At 37.8% G+C, this 26,396-nt stretch overlaps 1 protein-coding gene across 2 annotated transcripts in view; it reads right to left on the bottom strand.

The window, feature by feature from the left end:
- The window catches only part of ATP2A2 (ATPase sarcoplasmic/endoplasmic reticulum Ca2+ transporting 2), a 47,785-nt gene that overhangs the window by 2,594 nt on the left and 18,795 nt on the right, over positions 1-26,396 (bottom strand). The window contains exons 6-20 of one of the 2 annotated variants that reach the window (XR_011326635.1): positions 21,452-21,532; positions 19,574-19,659; positions 18,184-18,648; positions 15,344-15,432; positions 11,903-12,005; positions 11,348-11,479; positions 11,134-11,256; positions 10,727-10,945; positions 9,117-9,452; positions 8,614-8,834; positions 7,349-7,551; positions 5,964-6,049; positions 5,436-5,569; positions 4,254-4,371; positions 2,582-4,136 (exon numbers count right to left, since the gene is read on the bottom strand). Coding sequence is in view for 1 of the 2 variants with exons in the window: in XM_069794757.1 (XP_069650858.1) it covers positions 4,016-4,136; positions 4,254-4,371; positions 5,436-5,569; positions 5,964-6,049; positions 7,349-7,551; positions 8,614-8,834; positions 9,117-9,452; positions 10,727-10,945; positions 11,134-11,256; positions 11,348-11,479; positions 11,903-12,005; positions 15,344-15,432; positions 18,184-18,648; positions 19,574-19,659; positions 21,452-21,532 (2,517 nt within the window). In the remaining variant the exon portion in view is untranslated. The remainder of the gene's footprint in view (positions 1-2,581; positions 4,137-4,253; positions 4,372-5,435; positions 5,570-5,963; positions 6,050-7,348; positions 7,552-8,613; positions 8,835-9,116; positions 9,453-10,726; positions 10,946-11,133; positions 11,257-11,347; positions 11,480-11,902; positions 12,006-15,343; positions 15,433-18,183; positions 18,649-19,573; positions 19,660-21,451; positions 21,533-26,396) is intronic. The other variant, XM_069794757.1, reaches the window with a different exon arrangement.

The raw sequence follows: 26,396 nt of genomic DNA, 5'->3' as shown, positions 1-26,396 counted from the left end.
ACTAAAAAAATCCAGAAAACAGTGGAGATGAAAAAGCTCAGTGAGATGAGAGCAAAGGGAAACAAAAAGTATAAAGTTATTTTCTAAAAATGGTGTGGGAGATAAAGCCTGGGTAACTCTACATTATTTCTGCTTAAATAAGTGCTTCCATTTACATATTCACAGGGCTAACACATTAAAATAGGAGTTACCTAGTTCTATCCTCAGATGACCCTGGTACAGTGAGGAGGTTGGGGAGGAACTATGTCAGGAACAAAGAAATTAAGCGAGAGTTTCAACTTGGACATCTTGGCAAGTAAGTCTATTCTAAATCGAAAAGTCCTCTCTTCTTGGCCTCCCTAGATGAGAGGACTGACAGCTAAAGAATGGCAGGATCTACACAATTAAGTATAATAATTTTAGTTCACGTTTTCTTGCAGTGCATTACTAACTTTGCACTGTTATTTCCATAGTTTCTATAATTGAAAAGCCAAGCCATCAGTTGCCTTATGCTATTCTAATATCAGAAATGCACTCAAGCAACTATCCACAGCCTACTCAACTGAGAAAGGTTAAGACCAGATCCACAGCACTCCAGCTCCAAGATCACAAGGAAGCTTGCAACAGACAGCGATTTCAGGGCAGGATGCTTCACTGCCTAGGAGGAAGCTCATGGTAGGTCTTAACATTTGGCCAGTCCAGACCCCACAAGGCTGGTATTTACTAGGGAGTGGCAGGACTTGGAAAAAAGAAGAGTACTTGAAAGCATAGCAACAGCTGCCATTGAACCTGAGATAAGTAAGTGCTCATCTTAGGGAACCCTATTGCTCCATTTCTACAGGAAAATTTAGACAGCAAGACTGGGACAAATAGAAGAAAAACAGGGTAGATTAAGATGCCTGGGCTCTTTAGGAACACCTTCTAAAACTTGACTGTTCCCATAACCTCAGGAGCCTGTAGGGATGAATGCCACTCCATTTAGCCACCAGTCATCCAGCTTTCAAAGGCAAACTCCAAGAACACAAGGCCCTAATGCAAGTGCCCCCAAGACATGCGATACAAGTGAGCTCCCAGATGTAAGGAAATCCATGACACAAGCAGTAAGATTTATCTTCAACACAGACAGAGATCCAACAAAGTAGTTGTTGAAGACTGAATTCTACTTATTGTCATTTTCCCCTTCAGCTTCTTAGAGACAGGGAAAAAGGGGGTGTATAGCAGGATTATTTGGCATAATAGACAGGAATAGGACTGTACAAGAAGCAGAATTGTTCATGGTGACAGTCAGATATATGGCTTTAAAAAGCCCACCAACATGGTGCTCTGGAAGTTCACTCAGAACCAGCGTTCAAAGATTCAGTGGCATTCCTGCCCTGGAAAAAGTTTGTCCATTATGTCGGGACCACATACAACTAACTTGCTAGCATTTGTTTCCAATTTGTACATATTTTGATCTCAAGGAATCCTGACTCACATGACCTATTAGTTTCCTGTTTCAAGAAAGAGGGACAAGTCTCAGATTCCTCATTTATTATTGATACACTAAGTGGCCAGTGCTGGCCATTGATTTTGTGGTATGCAAAACCTTAGTCTGGCAAAGACAAGTTCTTCCACACTAAAGAGGGCATTCAACAGTATTTAAATGCTTACAGTTCAGCAAACACATGTACATCATCAGGTCCAGCTCCCCTACCTGAGTCACTTCAGCATCAACTTAAGTCAAAGTCTATATAAACAGTGGGTATTCACAATGCAGTGGAGTTTCAGATAGGGTCTGTGTATTTTGAGGTTAGCATCTGTATTAGAAAGCTTGAAATCTAGAGAATTATCTGTGCTCACTGGATTCCAGCTGGCACCAACACAACATAGCTTTTAACTATCATTCTCCTCTATGAGGAATCAGAAAGCTGTTTGAACTTGGTTACTAAAGCAGACTGAGCCAGCACAAGATAACACAGCACCTGCTACTCTACAAAGACATAATGACCCCAGTACAATTTTCAAAGACTATCTGTTAAGCTGAGACTGTTCTTTTGTCTTTTCATATGACCATTGTACAAAGTGTTTCCACTTACTGGAAACAATAAGCTGTTGTTGCAAAGAGGAGTGCCAGCACTTTGAGCACTGCAGATACCAGAGACCAGGGGAAGGGTGGTCAGCTCCGAGGGGCATCCCCCGTTTCAGGGCAGGAAAAAGCTTTGGAGTAAACCAGCACCTGACCACAAGTACCAGAGTGTTTTGGACACTAAACATTCATGTGAACAGCTGTCGCTGTCTTCAGTTACAGATTTGTCCAATTTTATCTCAAACTTAAGACCAAAAGCTTTAAGATCTTGGGGCACTAAGGCTCCTGGGTGCTATAAAACAAGACCTAAAATACACTAAACCAAAAGCAAGTGCTTTGCCTTTGGAATCAGCAATTTGAGCTTCAGACCACAAAACAAAGAGTCTAAAGTGGTGATAATAATGTAGCACAGCAGAGTTTGACAAAACACAGCATGGGAATGAAGGAAATTACTATTTATTCTTCAACATGTATACAGCATATGCTATTTTACAGCAAGTCACCACTGGCATGGTGAAATGGAAGAAAAATACTCACTTTAGTCGATGAAAGTTGGAAGGCATTGGAGAAAAACACCACAGTTAGGACTGTTAATGACTTACACATTGTTGATACAGGACTGAATTTGAAAACATGCTTTAACATTTACTGTAATAATGAAGGTGGTTAGTGCCACATTAAAATAAAAATAGTTCTATACAATATGTTCAATTTGGTCATGTGCTATTTACAGATTTTACAAAAAACACACACGAGCTTGTTACTTCAAGTCAGGCTAACAACAGGCCAGCAGAGTAACTCCATGTACACAACTCTGATTATTAGTGCCCTAAGTGTAGGAAATCCAATTTCTAACTATGCAGTGCAAGTTATTTTTCCAGGTCTCATTACAAGGTTTGATCTTAAAGCGGGGGGGTGGGGAAGAGAAAAAGAAAGGATCTGACACACGTAAATAAGGTATTAAAACCCAACTTAAACCCTCTTTTGGAATTAAAACAGATTGTGTTTGTTAAAAAGGCTTGGTTTAGATTTAAGTAGATAGAAGTAGCCCTCCCTATCCCTGCATAATGGGCAACACTGGCAAAATAAGGTCTGTTACAATAAAATACAATAGACACTTAAATAAATAATCTTAAAAAAAAAACAACCCTATGTGTGTTGAAAGTATGGAAGAACCCCAGCAGGCTGCACCTGGAATGATATTTTCTGCACGAGCAAGGTTAGGCATACCTCATACAGAAACAGGTGTAAACAAGGACAGTCAAGAACCGAGAGTGAGGAACAGGAAGAGGGGAACCCAAGAAGAAATCCTGACTGAGGTAGCAGTACTCTCTACCCAGTGCAGAAAGTTCTGCTTATGAATAAAACCTGACTTTATGACATATTAAGTTTGGATGATCATGCAGAAGACAAACAGTTACATGCTTTTTTAGTTTTAGACGACACACATTCATTCCCTAAAATCTGCTGCCAATTTAGTTTGATAGTGTCCGCTGGCTCAAAAAAAAAATTTACTTTTTTTACATGATGAATAGACTATTGAACAGAACACTGTACATGCTTTTCATCTACAAAAAAATATTTGCATAAAATAGTGTTAGTTCTCTGTACATGTCAATGGACACTTTAACTGTGTATAAAAGAGGAATATATTGCCCCCACTGAAGTCAGAAAAAGCAAAAAACCAAAATCTAGATTATGAAACCTCCATCACCGGCAAATATGTTCATGTGAAAATTCAGCAGAAATAGACAGTTGCTCTAAACAATAAAAAAATTAAGTTAAACTTTTTCTTTTAATGTAAAACTTGTCACCATGTCAGTCAAGACCAGAACATATCACTAAAGTTAGTGTCTGTGCTGTAAAGCCAGATAACCAAGGGCATAGTAATGAACACAAACGGCCAGGAAACTCCTTCGGTGCATGCTGACAAAGAACATGGTTTGGTGGCAGGCCGCACACTATCTTTACCAGGTTCCAGGTAGTTACGGGCCACATATTTAAGTGTTTCATCCAGCAGAATGACAGGTAGTGAGATTTTCAATACCATCAGCCATTGCGTCACATTCAAAGGTGTGATCTGGAAGATAATCTGAAAGAAAAGCCAAGCATTACATCTTTTCTCCCCCTCCATCCCTTGCCTTAAGCTCCAGACAAGTTTTTGCTCTATCTCCAAGTTCAGGGATGGGTACAAGATACACGGACTTACTGGCAGCGGTTCCACATAAAGGATAAGGAAGTGGAGTGACATGGACAAGCAAATAGCGCCCACCAGCCAGATATTTTCCCATGGGGGCATCCTCATCAAGGACTGATTTTCTGATAGACTGCAACAGAAACATGGTACACATGTGTACATAAGACATCAACAGAAAATTCAGTACATCAGAAAACTAGCTGGAAAGAAAAACAGCATGCCAAGTCACAATTATCCCAGTCATTAAGGAAAGAAATAGATAAACCATATCTTGGCATCTGTGTTGCAACTTTAAACTACCATGGAAGTCTGCTTAGCAAAGCAGTCACAGTTCAGCCTCACATTTATTTTTTGAAAGCTTTTGTGTGTTCTGCTCGTTGTTGATCTAGTCTACCTTTTTCACTAAGACCTTGACATCCTGTCCGTGGGAGGAGTAAGGCAAAGATGGGCATGGCAGCATAAGACAGAATCCTTCCCAGTCTACTGTATGCCGGGGGACCTAGTGCATCCAATTCTGAAGTTCACTTAAAGACTGGATATACAGAGGGTCAAGTACTTGCAGCTTCTTAATGCTGGTTCTTTAATTCTGCTCTTCCGATTCAAGCTGCATTTAGGCTATGCTGCAGAAGAGGCTGAGATCCAGAACATCAGATGTAGAGCAGTATCTTACTATGTAGGACTACTGCAGTACGCTTGTATTTAAAGTTTATTTGTTTTTAAATTAACTGACCTCTAAGCTATTTGAAGAAAAATACCCTTGACATTGTGCTATTTAGTGGTTTCCATTTATAATCTAATATTAATTGGCTAAACCCACACTCCCTTAGGGCAAGAAAAACTATTTTCCATATCTTCAGCATTCTTATTTTAGTTCTCCTTGGTATCACTTTATACCAACATAGGAGGGATAATCTGATTGATTAAGCTTAGATTAGAAATAATGGAAAATATTTCAGTTGCTCATGCTTAGTACAATACCAGAGTGAATTGGCAGACTTAAAAATATACCTTATGATAACAGATCTCAAATGTTATCTAAGAGAGTAATTTTGTTTGCACTACCAGGATTCAGAAAGGAAGTATGACTCATTCTTCATTAGTTGAGCTGTCCATACACTAAGAATCAAATTGCACAAAAAGTAGGATTTTGGATAAGCTAGCAGCAGCTTTGCTTTCCTATTTGGATATACAAACCTGTTGAGAGCATTGCACATCTCTATGGTGACAAGTACAGAAAGAGCCATTGTCATTGGATATGGAGACTCAAAAACCACACAGTCAACACCAGAGAAATCTGGATTGTCCTCTTTGCACTGCAGAAAATGGCTCTAGAACAGAACAACGTGAACTCAGTTTTCACAGCTTGTTAACTTTTACAATGTAAAACAGGCAATTATGAAATAAGCAGCAAGTATTACAAAACCAAAACTTTCTAATATGACTCCAAAAAGCACTGGTTTTAAACTTCTGCCAGCTTTAGAAAAATTCCCATTAGTCTTTTACTTACAAGACAACAATTAGTCCTTCAAACTGTTTAGAAGCTCAGGTATTCCACCTTTGAGCTTTATTATTAAGACTAAGTATGATGAAGTTTTACAGTAATAAGTCTGAAAACATCTCATTGTATAAATTTCTGTAACCTACTGTTTTTCTACAGTTAAGTAACTATGAAAGAAGCATGTACCTCCCCTCTCCCCCAAAGATATTAAACTGAGCAAATACCAGCTGATAAAAGGTAACTCTTGGACCACCATCAGCAGCAATAAACCACCATGCAGCAGCACCCACTGTGGCAGCGCCAACATAACCTTAAAGAAAACAAAGTGCTTTTTTCAGTGTTGTGAACTGCATGCAAGATCTCACTTGCCACACTTGAACTTCTACCTCAAAACTTTCAGTAGTGTAAAAAAATATTGTAATTAATCTATCTCCTATGCAATAAATCTGCTCCACCAGTTGTAACTTAAATAACCATTAAATACTGTACTGTTGGACAGATTCTGTTATCTGCTTATGGAAGCTGACAGCTAGAATTTAAGGTAAACAAGGGTATCACTTGGAGTAATCAACCTGCAATTTCTCTTTTTTCCTCCCAGAACCCAATGTGTCTGTACTTACATTAACTAATACTGAGGTTTACTCACTTCAAGATCTACGAAGTCGGTTAGGACAATTAAGATGACAATTTCAGGCATGAAGACAGTGTACAGTAAGTACCCACATAGATACTTATTCTAGCTTTACAGTACTATAGCTATATTTAAGGTTTAAATCTATGTTCATTGATTTAATAAATTGATACTCCTTTATTTTCCCCAATTATAGCCAGGCCAGCAAACCTATTGTGTTGTTCTACTTAAGCACAAAAATGCTAGGTTAGATACATGACAGTAGCCATTTTCAGATTTAGAAGTAGTTCTACATACAACCTCAACAGCTAATGCAGGTGCGCATTCACTAATGGCTGGTCTTGGCTCTTCACTCCCAATCCCACAACATGCTCATCTTCCTAAGGCTGACAGTTATTGCATGGACAAGCTGAAGTCTGCTGTCTCAATGCTTTGAGCTAAAAAGTATTTCAGGCTGGAATGAGGCAAATGGTAAAAGGCAAGTAGGTGGCTTCTTGAGAACAGAGGTCAGACTCAGCCCTAAGTTCATCTACTCCTGAAGGCCTTCTCTCTTTTGAGGACTGTAACACCATCCACCATCAGACAATTTTGAAGGTCTAATCCACTACGGCAGTTATAAAATTTCTAAGGGTTTCCTAGTTGTCAAAAATCAAAAGATTCTGATGAAGTGGTGAATGTCACACTGATGTTATACAACTAGGGCTTTTGATGCTTCAGTTGCTACCAATGGAAAAAACCCCAAAATAAATCATAACTTTACTGTTCCTATCACGGCACTGTCTGCAAACATGCCAAGCAAAAGTGTGAATCTCAAAACAAAACAAAGGAAGAATACCAGTTCCACAGAATATCTATTGCTAGCTTTCAAGATTTCAGCATACAAGGAGATTAGACAAACTGCTTTCAAGTGGATCTCAAAAAATAAAAAAATACCTGCCTAAGTTTACTTAAAAAAAACAAAAAGCTATTACTACTTACATCCAATAGCTAGGTAACGGAAGAAGAGCCATCCACTGATCAGTGGCTCTTTAGGGTTGCGTGGTGGCTTATTCATGATATCAAGATCAGGAGGATTAAATCCCAGAGCAGTAGCAGGGAGACCATCCGTCACAAGGTTTACCCATAACAGCTGGACAGGAATTAGAGCTTCAGGAAAACCCAGGGCAGCAGTCAAGAAGATACTATAAAAAAACCCACCAATTATAAGCTTATTCTTGTGCATGTAAATGAGTCCTTTTAACGCTTAAGCCTAAGCCTGTAGCATCACTTCTGTTCTCTCATACAGAGTTATCCATTTAATATCGCAAGCTAAATATTCACATTCAGAAAACTGAAAACATACACAAGAGCAAACACTTCTAACCACTAGCATATAAGTTTTGAAGCATTATCTTCTTCTGGCAACTTTGGGAATTGAACAGTTTCTGCTTTAGCCTGGTTTTTTTCCCTGCTCTACTTGTCTGTATAGGTAAATACATACATATGTGCATAAAGGCTTGTAAGCCACTTTCTAGAAGACACTAGAGCTTTTGCAGACATAATAGCATTTTAGCTCAAATGACTAAGCTTCATTTAGCTAGATTACTACTAGTCCCTGCAAAAATTTAATGAGCATGTAACCTTCATGGCTCCAAGCCTGTGTGAATAAACAGAACAGAAACAGGGTCTGCAGCAAGAGCCATATGAAGGACAGCTTTAAAGTTTACAAGAAACAAGGGAAGACAATTACTGCATTACATTCCACTCTGGGAGAAAGTATGCTTTGATATAAGTAACTGTTAGGAGATCAATATTTACATTCTGTTACCAGAAATGCATTCTGTGGCCTTGGGTCACCATTCCTTCCAAAGACACATAAGACACATTCTTCTGTAACTTGACATTAAACGAGCATCTCAGTTATATATGTGACTAAGTTATCTGAAATACCAGATCTTGTAATATTTGATTAAGGTTTTTATTTTCCTATTCTAGAGAATTATTCCGATCAGAAGTAACTGTAAAGCATTTAGCCACCTACTGAGCTAGAACATTATATGCAATGCAATGTGAATCTTTTGTGGTATGCTAAAATTCTCCAGTAAAGACTAGGCTAGAAGTGTGCAGACTTCCGCACAATCACAATGATCAATTACCTAGAGAACCTGTTTCTCTAGTTTTAGTGAGAAATACTGGAATTAAATGAATAACAGAAGACTCATCATTACTATGCTAGTTCAAAGAAACAAACATTTTAAACCTACCAAACAACTTCTCCAACATTGGAGGAGATCAAGTAACGGATGAACTGTTTCATGTTGTTATAAATTGCACGTCCTTCTTCCACAGCAGCTACAATAGTTGAGAAATTGTCATCTGCTAAAACCATTTCAGAAGCAGTTTTAGCCACTGCAGTACCAGAACCCATAGCAATTCCAATTTCTGCTTTCTTCAATGCAGGGGCATCATTGACACCATCACCAGTCTAAAACAAGAATTTAAAGTAAAAAACAAACAAACAAAACCCAAACCAACCAACCAACCAAACAAAAGCGGGTACTTAAATATAGGATCAGAAAGGAATTTTGCACTGGGTGTGGTTTTGGATCTTTAAAAATCACTTAAATGCAGAACTATTCTGAGGCTTTGAGTTCAGGGAAATGTGGAAGCAGGTGTTTTCCAGAACAAGGTATTAGTCTGAAAAGGCATCATTGGGGTTTAAACACAGCGTGCACCTTTCAAACCTAGTAAAAGTTCAATTACTTACCATAGCTGTAATCTCATCAAAAGACTGCAGAAACTCAACAATTTTAGATTTGTGGGAAGGCTCTACACGAGCAAAGCAACGGGCATGGTGGCAAGCATCTCTTTGGGCAGCAAGTGAGAGTTCATCAAATTCACGACCAGTAAAGGCTTTTGTAGAAACATCTTCATCTTCCACAAAGATACCGATGCGACGGCAAATAGCTACTGCTGTACCTTTATTATCACCAGTAATCATAATAACTCTAATACCAGCTTGTTTGCACAGCTTTATAGATGACGCTACTTCAATTCTTGGGGGATCCAGCATACCCACACAGCCAACAAAGGTCAAGTTGGTCTGAAACAAGACAGCACCAAGTTTTAGTGCAAGATCCTATAGATTTCTCATCTGACATTAGTGAAACAATCATTCTGCTTGCATGCTAAATCTCTCTCAGCGCAGTGACATTTGTTTTTACTCCTTGTCCACAATATTACGTGGTTCTACATTGAGCAATTAAGACAGAGGCCTATGTCATCCCACCATTTGGTCAAACCCAGTGTATTATTAACAATATAACTTGCTCTTCTGTCAGTTTTTTTTTTCCCCTGAAAGGGTTACTTCAAAGAGGTTATCTGTTTCACCATACTAAGTCTCCACAGAACTTTAGCTCTGACACTGAATTCAGACAGCTGGAGAAGAACTGAGAAGTCACAAATCTACATGCACATTAGCAAGTAAGAGGAGGTAAGTAAGAATTTAATGCTTTTGGAATCACAACGCTACATGGTACCCTCTACATGATGAGCATATGGGAGGACACAGTTAATTCCCAAAGCATGACCACACTCTGAAATGGGACCCTACCTTTCCAAACATATCTTGCTACAAAGGCACTCGTTTTATTAGTTAAAATGTGCTCTGGTTGTCAGCCTTGCAAATTCAACCTGCAAGCAGTCAAGTCTGTCGTTTTTGTAATCAGTGCCAGAAGCACTGAGCACAAGCCAAAAACTCTCATACAACTGTTGTCATTCCCCCCCCCCCCCCCAATCCCAGATACAGATTTCATTGGAAAATTACAGAGTAGCTAAGATGATAATCATGGACTGAGCTTTTGCAGCTGACAGCATGGAGGCAGGGAAGTGAACTTGAGTCTTAGAGCACAGAATGACAGGTATGTTTCATCACAAAATCCCCAAAGAGGTCTTGCAGTTGAGCAATTTCAAACTGAAAATCATTGAAGCTGAAACCACAATGCAATTTTTGGAATATTTTTCAGAGTCAGTGTCTGAGAACAGTTTAAGGTGTTATGATCCTGAGGACCTTAAGTACTTATGTAAAATAATACAATTCGCAGCTAGCTGTAACTGGTTTCTTCGTATACTTTTAGCCAAGCAGCAGCATCTATACCAGCCATCAAGAACACAGTTTCTTCAAAGACACAAACAGTCTCTTCTTAAACTGAACATTCCCTCCACACACATGGCTAACTATGGCATCTGACATCAAAAACACCCAGGAAGAACAAGTTCTCAGACATAACTTCCTCAAGAAATAATCAAACATAAGGAGTCACCATTCTCCAGTTTGGGAGAGAAAGTAGTATTAAAAGGATATTTTACTAAACTTACCTCATAGTTAATGAAATTTGAGGAGTCCTCAAGATTCATTTCCTCTTTTCTGGGTGGATTGTCGTGGGTTGCCAAAGCCAAGCAGCGTAATGTATCTCTACCAGTTCCCCATTCTCTAATGACAGACATTATTTTCTGTTTAATTCCTGAGGTTAATGGTATTTTAGCATTTCCAACACGGACATGTGTACATCTGTCAATTACACCTTCAGGAGCACCCTGCAGAGGCAAAAAAAAAAACCCCAAACATAGTTTAGCTTAATAAAACCCTTTCCATTACAGCATTTGATCAAATTACAAAGTCCTTCCTTCAACTTCAAGCTGCAGTTAGTTGAGCCATAGTTTTTTCCTGTTGTGCTACCTTTACAGCTGTTCCACAGCTACACTTTCTCAAGAGAGGAACTGACCTTAACAAACATCTTACTCATGGATGTGCGGCTTGGTTTGTTTGGTGTACAATAGACAGACATAGACTTCCTGTCTCTTGAGAATTCCAGAGTGAATTCTTTCTTCATGAGTTGTTTTATCACCTTTTAAAAAAACAATAGTACAAAAACGCATTTAAATAATACATACTACAAAACTCACTCCCCAATGAATTCCAGATAAAAGAGTACTGACCGAGTTGCAAGCATTTGCACGTTCAATTCTAGAAAGTCCTTTCAAGTCTGTGTCAAATACATTCATCTTTTCAACCAGACAGGTAAGTGCCGTTTCTGTGGCTTCACCGACTTTTTCATATACTCCCTTAGCCTTTAGTTAACACAAAGCAAACGAAAACACAAGACTTACTATGGCTTACAAAACAAGCAAACCTATTTTTAAAAAGCAGCTTTGCAGAGCAGAGAAGGATGTCAGCACTTTATCATATCATCAACCATTTAAGTCATTATGAGATGCAGCAACTTTAAGAAGGCGAGGCGAGGCAAGGCAAGAAAGTAGCAGTGCATGCTACACAGCAGGAGATCTCCAAGTTTCAGATTACACTTGCTGCTTGGCTTTAGTTTTCTCAGTGTTCAACAAACAAGTCACTCCCAGAATTAATACTTAAGAGGACCTAAATACTCTTGCACCTTGACTTAGAAGGGGATTTACCACTGAAAGGAATTACCATAGACAGATCAGAACAAACATCCTCATTCTCACACTCTCCTCTGTTCTAGGATATGTACTTACTTCATTGTAATCCAAAGAGGAATCATTACAGAGCGCGCAGATCGTTGCAAGTTCCACAAGGCCATCATACTGGCTACATTTAATAAGTTTGTCATCTTTATGCCTTTCCAAAGAAAGAAAAGGGGGAGATTTAAGTTAGTTATTTAGTATTAGCATCTCACCTTTTCACCTTCTTTAATCCCTTTACTGTATTTCCATATAGTACAATGCTTGTTAGCTATGGACTTGGAACTACAGAACCAGAAATTGTTGAGAAGAGCAGGTTTGATAAAGGTCAGTTCTGAAATTTAGATCAGAGTCATGAACAGAATGACATGATTGTCAATGAAATCACTACCTGAATTACAAAACCTTATTTCCTCCAGTGCCAGTCACATAGCAATGTAGAAGAGAAGTGAAGAGCTTAGTGAAGAGGCATACGAAAGCAGTATTAGAGTACGTGCAGGACTTGGAGGGGAGTTCCAAGTAGGAAAGGCATGTTGTTGGATAACTTAGGAGTTTAGCTTCCTTAACCTTACTGCACATTCTGCAAATTTACTGCCATGCATGAAATACATGCACTGGTCAAGCATAAAAGCAGATTTGGCTTCCTTAATTTCTTAAAATTTAATCTGTACCATATGTGAACCTCCTAAACCAATGAAAAGCTAAGTCATTTCACAATACGAATTCCACTAGAAAAAGAAACACTTTTTTCTAGTAGTCTTATACACTTAATGATGAATATTTGAAGTCTCTAGAAAGAAGGAAGGTACATTTTCCTCAAGTAATGCACCATTTAGATATCACAAAAAAGAAGCACCTTCTTTGCTTTCACATTTGGAAATAGATAATAAATGAATTCATTTTCTGGAACATTAGCATACTTCTAGAGTAAGCATAAAAGAAGCAAGACAGTGTTCAATACTGTTATTGCCCCCCCATCAAAATTAGCAACACAACTCATATACAACATCTTTCATTAAAGCTCTCAAGGAGGGAAAAAAAGATCTGGTGGTAGAAAGACATGGATCACTACTCTGTAAGAATTCGTAACATAGACTATGACATGTCTGATTATGTAAGCTTTTGTTCAGTCTCTTGTAGTACCGCAAACAAATTCCAGTGTTGTGTAACACAGCATGTGAACAAAATGCATCTTAAGAAAACAAGTATGCTTTTAAAGTTTTGTTTTGCATATAATTCTACAGCCATAAGCAGTGGCTTTAAACTCTCAACTCCTTAAACATCCCAGCAGCTCTCAGTTTGTCACCTCATCTATCACAGCTAATGCTTCCTGTTATCACCTGTTCTGAACCTGAAGGAAACTAGCATATTTGAATATCCACAACTTGTTATACCAGGTTTGTTCTGTTTGTTTGGTTGGGTTTTTTCCCTCTTGTCTGTGTGCTCCTTAACAATTTCTGAAGAATGGCAAGTGCACATGGAGTCTAAGTTGCTGGGGTCAGTTCTGGATAAAGTGTTTGGTTTTTTTTTCTTGAAACTTCAGGCTTTCCAATTAGCTAAAGATGAACTCATCTGAAGGTCAAATGCAATCTGCTAGCTTTTGCTGCAGTACTTAATTATTGTTAAGTATTATGCTCTCAGTTTGCAAGTAAGCATGCGCACTGCATGTGCTGAGACCTGACAAAACTACTCTAAACTGTTCAACAATCTCTTAACATCCCTGGGAAATCAGTCAGTATGACATTTTAGTTTTTCAGTAAGAAATATTTGTAATTTTATATTCTGAATGCATCTTAAGGAAAGTTATGTATCAAATGATTTAAGAGTAAGTGAAAAATTCTTGATTTATTGCAAAAATGCTTAATGGTTATGAAATACAGTAGTCTGCCTATACAGCTGTGGAAGACAACAGCATCCAAAGTTAAGTACAACAAAGAAACATCTGTCAGGAATGGTTCATATCTAGAGCAGGTCCTGCTTTGGGTAGTGCAATGGACTAGATTGCCTCCTGAGGACCCCATAAAACTGTTTTCAGCGACAGTCTGCAATCCAAGGTGAAGTCAGTCACCTTACTTAAAATCCTTACAAAGCCACTGATTTAAAAAGCAGAACTAAATCAGCCCTCAAGGTTTGAGAATTTAGCTATTTGTTTCCTTATGCTCCAATAACAGCCTTTCTGTGGTAATTTCCCTTTCACAGAAAGTTCTTTAAGTACGTGAATGCAGTGCGATTAACATGCTTGTTCACATTTCCCCAATTTCAGCAAGTAAAACCAGAACATTAACATACATTGATGACTGTCTTATTATACTCGACATCTGTCACCACACTATATTTTATTATTTTGTTTATCTAGAGCTCTTGCGGGACCAGCTAAACCATAACAGCTGGATGCTTTACAAGATCTAGAATGTCACCTTGCCTAAAGTAAATGCCATCTCCTGAAACAAAAGCGTAAGCTTTTGACAACAGTTAGCTTTGAAACAAAAGAGAATTGGGGAATTAAGACTTCAAGCTGCTGAGAACACCATGGTCTTGACTGGTATGAAAATTAAACAGAGATAATTACTACTCAGATCGGTGAAGACTGCATGGAGTCAGAGGCATGCATGTGAAACTCCACAAGGCTGAAATGTTTACAATAATTGAATCTCAATTCTACTTTATACATAGTAGAATTCTTTTCTGCAAGTAATACTGAAGCAGTAAGATTAAAAACACCTGAAAGGCTGGCCAAGTAAAAGGAGCTGTAACAATCCAGTAAGAAGCAGCTCTCCTAGAAGCAGAGCCCTAAAAATTCCTGAAGTTGTCAGGATGAACCACCTATCCTACTAGAAGAGACTCACAACTGATAAAGTAAACCAAACGTGTAATTCCTTTCCTAAGGGAGTGGGTTTAACACCAGCTCAAATACCAAAGGCTGAGACAAAACACACATCTGTTCAAGTAGATGCACCGAGTCCAATAAACTACTGAGGACAGGGGACAGGAATTTACAGTATAAGAATTTAAGAATTAACTCCAACACATTCATAAAATGCTTTAGAAAAAAAACCTCCTAACCTCTCTGAGGCAGGGGAGTTGGAAACATTGTGTTCACAGATGAACAGAGGCTTACCTGTGCAGATTTATGCAGTTTGTTTCAAATAAAAAAGTAAACCTCAGTTTGAAGCACTGGGATAGCTAATCTCAGTCCAGCAAGATTTCAGTTAAATAAATCCTCTCAACTTACCCCTAATTTATTTTTTGATTATCAAAAGGAACATTGCAATATTGGATACTATATTAAGTTTCATGAAGGTTTACTTTTCTAGAATTTAACTTCCTTTTACTGTTAATTACTTCCCCCCCCAGTCCTTCAGTGTGCATTCTCACTGGCTGAGCTTTCATTTATTAACAACCACTGTTGAATATTATTACATGCATCACTTTTCAAACCTAAAGTAATAATCAATGCATAAACAGACAAATATTTAACTTCAACAGAACACTTACACTTCTCCCATGGGAGCATAGGTTGAACCAGTTACAGTAAATTCATTCAGAGAACAGCTATCTCCTTCTACTCTGTCCAGGACAAACATCTGAAATTAGAGTTAGAAGCGTTACTATCTTTGAACAATAATTAATGCAAAAGATTTAAACAGGCCTGAAGCAAGCAGGTACAAGAGGCAAGTTCAGGTTGAATAAACAAACTAGGCAAAACCAGATACAATGCTCTGCACTTTGATCCCGTATATGTTTGAACAGCTCCCTATACTGAAGCTAGAAGTACAGAAAAAAGCACTTCTGCTTAACAGATCTCATTTGAAAACTAAATTGTGCCACAACTACATCAGAGTTGAAAAACACATAAACTATGTATGCTTAACTTCATCTGTGAAGACCACTCAGACATCCACTTGACAATCCTGACTATACCCAAGATCTTCCCAGGCTTCAGAATTGTAAATTAATTCTCATGTACAAGTTTGAAACAGCAGTTCCAATCAAAAGCAGCATAGGGCAGCTTGGAAACTGACAATTCTTGCCAAAGTAAAAACAAAAGCATCCACAAACAGAAGAAGCTTCTAGATCTAAGAGGTGAGGTTTTAGGCAAGAGTCAGACTATAGCCAGTTTCCCTTAATACCAGCCACTAAGTGAAACTGCTTCCTGTCCTCGTTTTCTAGCTATAAGTCACTTTGCCATCCAGTAGCACTGGGTAGCTTGAAAACATTCAGACAGCTCAAGTTCCCTTCTAGCACAGGCTGAAATGTTATTTGCAAATAAAGACATCAATTTGAAGGATGCAGTTGTACCCCATAAGACACCTGCATCTGTCTTTCCTTTGTTTCTGTTTCCTTTCTAGGAGAGCTGCAGGCAGAACCACATCTGTGAAGACAGAGATAAAAAACCCCATAGTGCCTGAAGCTGTCATACTCTTACTGTGACTTGCTAAAGTGGTAGTAGAGAAGCAAATAATTTCTCACCAATTGATAGTATACCTTAATGGAACTTCTTACCCATTAGTTAGTATAAGCCATTTTGCCATACCACATTTTAGCAATGTCCTACTTTCCCCTCATTGTGCTGCCTTATGTTTTAGGCAAGCATCTTCACAAAATACAGCCTAATAATTAGGTGTTCTGTAACTGATCTGCATCAATGTCTGGAGACCCTATAATCCTCAGAGTGATTTTAAAAATCAAAAAGCTAGACAAGCTGATAAATTAAAAGCCCACAAAGCAGAGTAAGTTCATTCTCAGAGGGAGATAGCACAGGAAGACATTAAAACAATCCTTCAAGTCTCCTCCTAAAGCAGTATCATTTCTGACTGAAACATTTCAGTATAGGGTTCCTTTGGACACTTGGGAGTTACTACTTAACACGAGAACTAAAACTCCAAGTGGAATTACTGTTGTAAACCAGTCTTCTTAGAAAGCTAAGCAATCTCTCAGAGTAAAACCAAGAATAAGCATATTGTTTACAGGTATTAGGATTTTGCTACATTTTGCAAAATCTTGCAATTAAGGTTATTCTGTAGCTGTCAGAGGTTAACAAGGAACCAAGGAAGCTGTACTGCACAAGATATAAAACATTTAGCCCTCTAAATATAAGGAGTAGAGCATTTTGAGCTTTTAAATAAACACAACTTAAATGATGAGTTAACCAGGAAGCCTTCTGCTTTTTGCATCTGCATGATGAAAAATCCCTGCAAAGACTAGGGCAGTTATGCAACTCTACTGCAAGTAACCTCCTCTGGAATACTGATGAGTAGCTGCTTTGTGTCTCTTAGGTATAAATACTACAATACCTAAGGAAGTAGAACGAGTCAACCACCAGTTAGAAAGAAAAAGCCATCAATCACATGAGAATAAAGTGCTTAAGGCTTACAAACTTTTGCCACTGGTGTGCAGTGCTCAACAGTTACACATTTGGAATTCTAACCCAGTGTAATGGCTCTGAACATTTGATGTCATAGAGCTCCTACGCCACTGAACATCTACAATTATTAGACAGAAGAACTTGTTTTCTCCATAAAATTCCTACACAGAATATCAAGTATATGGGAAGCACAGAGAACTGGCAACTGAACAAACATTAAGTAACTAGCTATAGAAGTCCCAAATTAATCAACACTAGAAAGAATACTGGGGGAAGGGAAGAGGGGCACATAACTTATGCTTACCTAAAAATATGCCATACATTGAAGATGACCCTGGCAACGCTGATGACAGGGTCAACCGCACTTGCAAGTTGCCAGATTAGTCATGCAACATTGCACATTAAAAACACTAGTGATCTACATCAGATCAGTAAGAGCTACTGAAGATAAGATAACCAAATAAAGGTAGAACCACTCAGTAGTGAAAACACCTTAGACTATCCAAGTTACTGTAACAAATCTTCTACCTTTTTCTCATTGCTAAGTTTCTCCACTGTTGTCATCTTGCTAAATTAAAGAGGCAAGTGCTTTACACTCGCACACATCCTGTTTCTACAGTGTAACTATTATCCTGTTTCAGAAAGGTAGGAATCATACTAAATAATTACCAGTAGACTGAATGGCTTACAGACAAATCAATGGAAAGCTGCTTGCAAACAACTTTCTCTTCCATCAAATGTGGGTACAGCTATTTTTGGCCATGACTAAATAAGGGAAGAGATAAAAGGCTTAAACACTACACAGTGGAAAACTGAATTAAAAGTGGAAGCTTATCTTAGGAAAATAAAGCAAGATTTTGATGATATGAGAACCAAAAGACTTGCCACCAAAAGAATTCAAGCAATGCTGACTATTCAAACAGAGTGGCTGAAGAGAAAAAGAAAAACAGAAGAAGTTAGTTCAACATACCCTGCAGACTGACATCTGATTCGTGGTCAGCGTACCAGTCTTGTCAGAACAAATAACTGAGGTGCAACCCAAGGTTTCCACAGAGGGAAGACTTCTAACAATAGCGTTCTTCTTGGCCATTCTCCGGGTTCCAAGAGCCAAGCAGGTGGTAATGACAGCAGGCAGACCCTCAGGAATAGCAGCAACAGCAAGAGCAACAGCAATTTTGAAGTAATAGATAGCACCTCGAATCCAGGAGCCACCATGAACTGGATCATTGAAATGACCAATGTTTATTATCCAAACAGCGATGCAGATAAGCGAGATGACTTTAGACAGCTGCTCTCCAAACTCATCCAGCTTCTGTTGGAGCGGGGTTCTCTCTTGTTCGGTAGCCACCATCTCATCACGAATTTTGCCAATTTCAGTGTTTACTCCTGTTGCAATAACCACTCCCATAGCTTTACCAGCAGCAATATTAGTACCCTAATGTAAATAAAGAAAAGGGAAGAGAAAACTTGTCAATCTATAAACAGGTTTTGATGAAGAAAACAAAACCCCCCAAAACCAAAACCCTTATACAAGTCCAGACTGTGTTTCAGCTAGGATATAGAAAAAGGTAAAGAGGAAGAGAATGACATTGCCCCAGTATTTGTAAGGGAATAAGTGTAGCATTTCTGCTCACAGAATGGGCTCAAAATGAATCAGTATTGATCTATTATAAGCAGCACAGTCAAACACAGCTGCTGAGTAAGCAGTATGTATTTCAATTGGAATCTTAAGTGTGTTTTTCCTTTTTTTTTTTAATTAGGATTGTATTTTGCCAGACTTAATGCTATTTACTGTGAGTAACAGATGTGTTCTCTGGGGCTCCCTGTGTGAACATACTTGACATGGAAAAGGACAAGATTTTCTACAAGGAGCATACCAACAATAAAGAGAATTGTTATTTTTGTTATCTGAAAGGCATTCAATGCTTCCTTTAAACAGATCTGAATAAAATGTTTCATTCTTATACAGAAAGCTAGTTCTCAATTTTAGCAACACAATATCACAATTTGTGTGGGCATTCTTATCAGTCTTAAGAACTATTACTTTAGAAAAGTAGTATAGAAGTACTTTAAAAGTGCATGTGCTCCACCCTTCAAGACTTTCTTGTGAAGGACAAAAATCAGTTTCCTCATATAAACTGGTTTCAACAAGCATCTTGCCTGAAGACAGCTTTTATTAAAAGTTACTTCTAATTTTGAAATCTTCCAGTTCGATGTACATGGAGACATGCATACAGATGCATATAGAGAATACAGCACAGAAGTCATACAGCTTTTAGGTGAAGTCCTGAAGTTCTGCACATTTGTTTATCAGCTTCAGTATTGTAAGAGTTTTGAAAATTTCAGAACAAATAACTTACAGAAAAAAGCATGTTCTTCTTGTCTTGGTTTACAGCACGAGGATCAGGCACAGGGTCAGTGTGCTTAATAACAGACACAGATTCACCTAAAATAAAGACAGTAGTCTTAAGAAGAGATTATACATGTATCATCTTGAGTCCTGTAGGGAATAAAAAAGTTATAATCCTCAGTCCTAAATTTTTTTAAGATGTCAAACTTCTTTCCTCAAATGATTTTATTTAATTGTTTAAGTGAAACAGGAAGTATTTCAGCTGACCAAAAAGATTGAATGGCTGGCTTTTAATGAAAACAGGAAAAGATTTAAGTAAACATTTTACATAGTCAGCATACACATCTTTGAAGGAATAAGAAAAGTAAGCAGCTGGTACTCCACTCCTCCTTTTAATGTAGGAAGATGTACTGCATGAATTAGATGTTTTGTGTGCTTCTTATGCAGAAACGAGCATTTCTATTGTCTATGCACTGTAAGAGGTATGTTCTCATTTAAATAATTAGATGTTACCACAGTTATACATCTGTCATGGTGTACATCACAGTTTTACTGGCAGAATTTTTTTTTTTTTTACGTGTCATGCAGGCATCTGTTAGTTAACTCCTTTAGTTGGAAGTCTTCAGAGAACTCTTCCATAAAGACCTTAAATATATCAATTTCTATAAACATGTCACACAGGTATAGAAAGTTTTCTTTTCTATAAAAACAGATGTTAATTACATCAGATTTCACAAGGTGGTAACTCAATGACTGAAGCCAAGAGCACACTACTTTTTGTAAGCTCAAGAGAGCCAAAGCTTCCTACTTTTAAAAGCTTTGTTAAGTAGCATCTTAGACTTCAGTCCTACTTTATTGCTTAGGAGACTCAAGCATCAACTTAAAATAGGCTGAAAACAGAAAAGATTTTCTTTAAAAAATAATTCTGTTAAAGACAAGGAATTATTCCCTTTATGTAGGCTTTTGGTGGATTTCTTCTACTTCAGTTCTGATAGTTTGACAAACATGGAGTGCCTACATTTTCTTATGCTAAACATAAGTAAGCTTGATCAGTTCTGTGCTATTCAGGATCTGTACTGCGAAACTTTGGGGTCTGTTTCAAGACAGATTTGAGGATTAAAAATAGGTTTCTTATGAATACTTTACTGTTTTAAAATTCAGGACTAGTTAACATTAATTTATGCTACCAAAACAGGCAGACAGATCTTCATGTTCCAGCTGAGAGAAAAATATTATAGCATGCTTGGTTGATTCCTAGCTTCTTTCCTATATTCAGAAGTACTGCTACTTTATTTTGTTTTCAACAAATCTGAGAAGTGCTCTAAATATAGGTCCTGCACTTGAGAGACGGTACCAGAAAACACATGAATGTGCACGCACAGAATTTCAGCAAATAAGGCTTTAGTGTGCCGAGTCTTTAGTAACAGCAAGCTGCCTGTATTTCAAAAAAGTTACTCTCTTGTGAGAGAAAATGGGTAACTGTTACAGAAGACATTTAGTAAGATTTCCATACTTTCATATTTGAGCAGTAACAAGATGTTCCAGCCTAGAAGGTTGCATAAACTAGAATAGAAATTCTTCATTTTTTTAGTCTCCCACAAGTTACTACTGTGTGTCTCAGGGCGGCAGGAAAGACAGACCAAAAAGGCATTACTAGTCTCACTAAGAATGTTCGTCCCACTAAAGTGAACATGTAAAGCCAATAATGATGAAGTAACACATTCAGCCACTCTAAGAGTTAAGCTACTAGATCAGAAATTTACTGCACTTGAATGCAACACAGTGCTTGAATAGCTACAGGCTTGTTTCTAATGGATTATTCTAAACAAACAGTGAAATGGCACTTTCAATTATGCACATAATTATCCAAAATTCACAGAAATTATACCTGTGAGAATTGACTGGTCTACCCTTAGAGTTGTAGATTTGATAGAAGTAATTCTTATATCAGCAGGAACCTTGTCTCCAACTACAAAGAAATGAACAAGACAAAGTTAGAATTTTGCTATTTGAGAGATTTCTAACCAAGCATACTATTACCTCTATCAGCCAGGAAAAGGATTTTCCAGTAACCTTAAGTCATCTGAACAGTTACTAACAGCTTATTACTGCTTTTGTGGTTTGCAATATTCCAGTTTTCTGAGTATCTGATATACTTCAGCAATTTAGATTTGCCTTCAGGATTCCCTACCCCTACCTAACCTCAAAGAAAGAGGTTGCAAATCACTGGATTTTCTAATCACGTGACTACCACTTGAGAGCAAAGGGAAAATATTCTCAAGAGAAAAATCAATTTCAGAACATGTACTTATAAACAAGCAAAACCCATAGCTAAGGTGAATCAAGTTTCCTTTTCAGAATGACTGCTCCTGGAAAGTCTTCTGGTTGTTTTCTCTGTGCCCAAAGTCAGTCCTCTGCTCTCCAATATCAGAGCATTATCCACATTTATTTATTTAAAAACTAAAAGAAGTTGTATTTTCCTTTTCTTTGGCACCAACTGTGAGAATAACATGCTTCTGCAAATCTGCTCTTTTAATGTTATGCTTTGAATACTGCCAGGTGTTTCAGAGTTGGAAGTTAATTTCAGATCATACACTAGCTTTATTTTTCAGTAATGCTACTCTATGAAATATATCACAATCCTTATCCCATTTAAAGTTTTCACGAAACTCTATGCTATGTTTATCTTGTCATCTGTATTTCTACTTTGCAGAAGACAACACTGGAGGGAAAAAACCCAATCAACCAACCCACCCACAAACCAAAAAACCTCCACTAGCAAGTGTCTGAGACACCAAGGCAGCAGATGGCAGAGAATAATGAAGTCAGTTGCCAGAGCTGTGTGGTGGCCAGTTTAGCTCCACCATCTCTACCATCCCTGAATTAATTCTTCCACCTTCTTACTTTCTCTTATCTAGCTTTTCCTGTTTTTTAAGAAAAAAGTAAAGCTCCACCGTTTTGTGACTACTGCAAATAAACGTCTGCAAGCAAATTAACTGGCTAAAGCATATTAATCAGAGTCATGTTTCTGACTCATGGGGGGGGGGGTGTCTACATTCTGCATGTCAATATTACCAATGAATGCATATAATCAAACAATCCTAACATAATTTAGCACTGTGAGTACTCAAGTGTCAACTTCCTTTTTATTATAAAATAATGCAAAGAAACCAAGAAGGGAGAATAACTAGCTAAAAAGAGCTGGTCTTCTCCGTAAATGGACTGTGTCCCTGCAGTAAAGTTAAACAAGCTGCAATTCCTGCAGGAACTGCTTATGCAACTGACAGCAATAATGCACATTAACAAATAACACCACGAAAAACTCTGCAGTGGTGTTACAGCCTTAGAACATAAAACCACTCACACAGGAAAACTATGGAACAAAATGCTGAAGAAAAGAGAATTAAGTGCTACTTCAAATGTTAAGTAAACTTGCACCACGTGACTTTTTGTAAGGTCAAGGAAACCCCAACCAGTAAAATCAGCAAAAGATTGCTTAGTTTTGCTTGGAGACTTAGACACGTGTTTTTGTAAGCATATGCATATGAAGGGATCCAATAAATAGCCACAAATTCCCTTTTTGTATTATAGCATGTGAAAACTAATTTAAGCCACAGTGCCCTTGAGCAGCAAGAGAAAATAGCATTAGACAAACCGTGACCTAGGCCAAAAATGGCAAAACTATTCAATATGCTCTCCTGATGTCATGAGGAGGTTTGTATGCAGACATATAGTAGCAGCTGGTTTTCAGATATCACTGAACAACAGGCTAATACCTCAGTGCGATGTGGTATAACGCCTGTCAATCCGCATAAACATTTTCAAAGTACTTAAAGCAGCTGGAAAACTACAGCCAACTCAAATACATTACCACATTTGACAACGCTGTTAAAGACTTAATCACTCCATAACACAAAGAAGAAGCTGTTAAAAAAAATAGTCTTAACAGATTCAAGTAACTGGACAGAACATACGGCAAATTGTACAAGCAATTTTCCAACCTACTTATGAACAGCTCCAAGTTGTTCAAATTCAAACACAATATTCACAACACCTGAAGTACTAGGAGGGACCCCTGCTCTAGCAGGCTATTGATATTCAAACATCAGGTATTCCCATGAGAACTACTACTATCAATTGCCTGAATCACCAGAACTGAAGTGTTAAATTTATTATGATACTGCAGCTTTAAGTTTATCTCAACAATTTAAGATAAGACACATTATTCACTCACCATCTCAGTTTGAGAAGGCTGTAGCAAAATATTCAAGGCATTTCCAATAGCAAGGAAAGCTGTACATCAGGGTCAATTACAGAACTATTTTAAACAGCTCTTTGCAAAATAACAGCTATGACATTAAGTCACTTATAGTCTTGAATATACTTTCATGAGCATAACTGAAACTGAATATAGATAGGAAAACAACCTATGACAGATAGGAACCCACAGGAAATTTTCAGTGAGCAGTCTAGTGCAGATTGCATCTGCAAGTAGAAGGCTTTTTTCCATACACTTTTAACACTGGAAAGAAATTGGGGGTTTTGGGGGGGCCTTTTAAATTCAATTACATTTCAGTCCACAGAACCCACTACCCAAGGCTTGAAATACAAGAAATTAGAAGGTGAGCATGCATTTGCATTGCTCAGTACAGAGCTGCTACAGTCTAAATGAATATAATCCCGCAGTTTTACATCTAAAACAGCAAGTCAGTTGCAGAAGTGTGTTCAATCATTATTTTAACCAAAGTTTTTAATCCCAAATAGTCACTTGATTTCTACAACGGCTCTGAAGAAATAACATAAGCTGCTTTCAAAACTGCTCAGATACATGTTCTTAAAGCGTAGTTTAGACAAGTACTTAACTACTGATTAAAACAGCCCTCTAACTGTAAAATTGACTGCTTCTGGGAAGAGCAAGAGCAGGATTTGGTTCAAATCATTACAGCTTTATTCATAGAATCCTTTTATTCACGCAAAAGATAATATTTTAGAATTTTAATACTGAACTTCAGCACATAATAAAGGAATCTATTTAAAAACAACCTGGCCCCCATATGGGGGTAAAAAAAAATATCCATTTCATTTAACTGTGCATGAGTCTATACTGAAGCAGACAATTTACAGTTTCCACTCTTTGACAGAAGCTGGAGTAGCATTTAGTTGCAGTATGAATTTGAAGTTTATGTCAATCATTTTAAACAAGCCATATGCTTTCACTGAAGATACAGACAATTTAATATCTGAAAATAGTAGGTTCTTCAGCTACCTATAACTAGCAATGTTATCTTGCCAAGATCCCCACTGATTATACCCAACACTCTAGCTTTTCTTCTCAAGTTCAAAGCTCCCCACATTTTATCCTACTCCTCCCAGCATTGTGGCAATATTATAGGTCAATTTCCACTCTATTATGTACAGTCATTTACATATATGTTTGATTTTAAGCGTAGTACAACCCTACTTATGAACTGAGTACATCAAGCAAAACAGGTGTGCATTTGCAGAAATGATTGCAGTTCCCCACAAAGGGGCTTCCTCATGAACAAAAGTCTTTAATTCCAAGACAGCAATAATACTAAACATTTAACTTCAGAATTCTGTCAGAATAGCATTTGAGACACTCACTGGGAGTCCTCTACAGCCAAAATGCCTTATTAGCATGTTGCAGGCTAGATCAGCCTGTGGTTTAAACAGCCCAGGAATATGGGTGGAAGTGATAGGGCACATATTCTATGAACAGTGAAGCCAGAGGGAAAATAAACTATTAAAGCTGCATGGATTTCAGTCCCTGTTACATAGTTTTAGCTACAACTGCGTATCAACAAAGAACTTTAGACTACAGTAGGGCCATACTTATCTTTCAAGTCTCAAATGATGTTCTAGATCTTCTAATCAACCTTGTTGGTGATGGCAGGCTCAGGAAGCAATATTAACTTTATCCCCTCAAAGCCACCATGATACACAAGAGTCCTCAAAACAAAACTACTACTTTAAATGTGTACTTTGAACACAGATACCAACTCTGTTAACTGCCTCTGATCCCTCCCACAACTGAAGACTTGCTAAGAGGAGGTTTACAGACAGGTACATTATAAGAAGTGAAAAGTTTTGCTTCTTTTGTATGTTAATGTGTTAGAAGAACAATTCATCTTCTTAGGAAAGAAAGTGATCTGTTTGCAAAAAGCTCCTCTAAGCAATCACAGTAAATGAGAGTAATTTTTCCTGTAGAAGTCAGAATGGTCGTTCATACACAACATGTACCTAACCCTTTCTTATTTATGTTTATCATTAACCAAAGCTAGTGTTGACCTGTATGTGCTATCAGCAGGTTGGGGTTGGAACTGGACTTTTGTAATAAGGATTATCAGTACAGCTCTAAACTATTCTGCCACTGTTGTCCAATTTGATAACTCTTCTTTAGGCAAGTTCTGAGGAACTGGGATACTATTTCAGCATATGGTTGAACAATTTGGGAACACAAACAGTTCCTGAAAGTCAGTAAAAACATCCCCAAAACAACTTCCATAAAACATCAAATGGAGAGGAAAAATAATTTTTTTAAAGTATAAAATTGTGTTGTTTCCCCCCTTTTAAGTGTCTTAACAGATTAAGGTTCATTGTTGACACATTCCATGTGTTTTCATTTTTAAGACACTATGGTCTTTCTCCTCTTTATCAGGATGCTCTAATTTCATCAGGCTAGGGTAGATACACTATCAAATCCAGCAGATATAACCTACCACACTGCTATTAGAACATCTCCGATTCAAAATACACTATGCATGAGTTTTTACCCTCAAAAGGGAAAAGGAATAAGTGTTAGCAACTATTTT

Source organism: Haliaeetus albicilla, chromosome 10 (assembly GCF_947461875.1).
Source record: "Haliaeetus albicilla chromosome 10, bHalAlb1.1, whole genome shotgun sequence".
Taxonomy (NCBI): Eukaryota; Metazoa; Chordata; class Aves; order Accipitriformes; family Accipitridae; genus Haliaeetus; species Haliaeetus albicilla.
The sequence above is the reverse complement of the archived record's forward strand: the minus strand, read 5'-3'. Positions and strand labels throughout refer to the sequence as shown.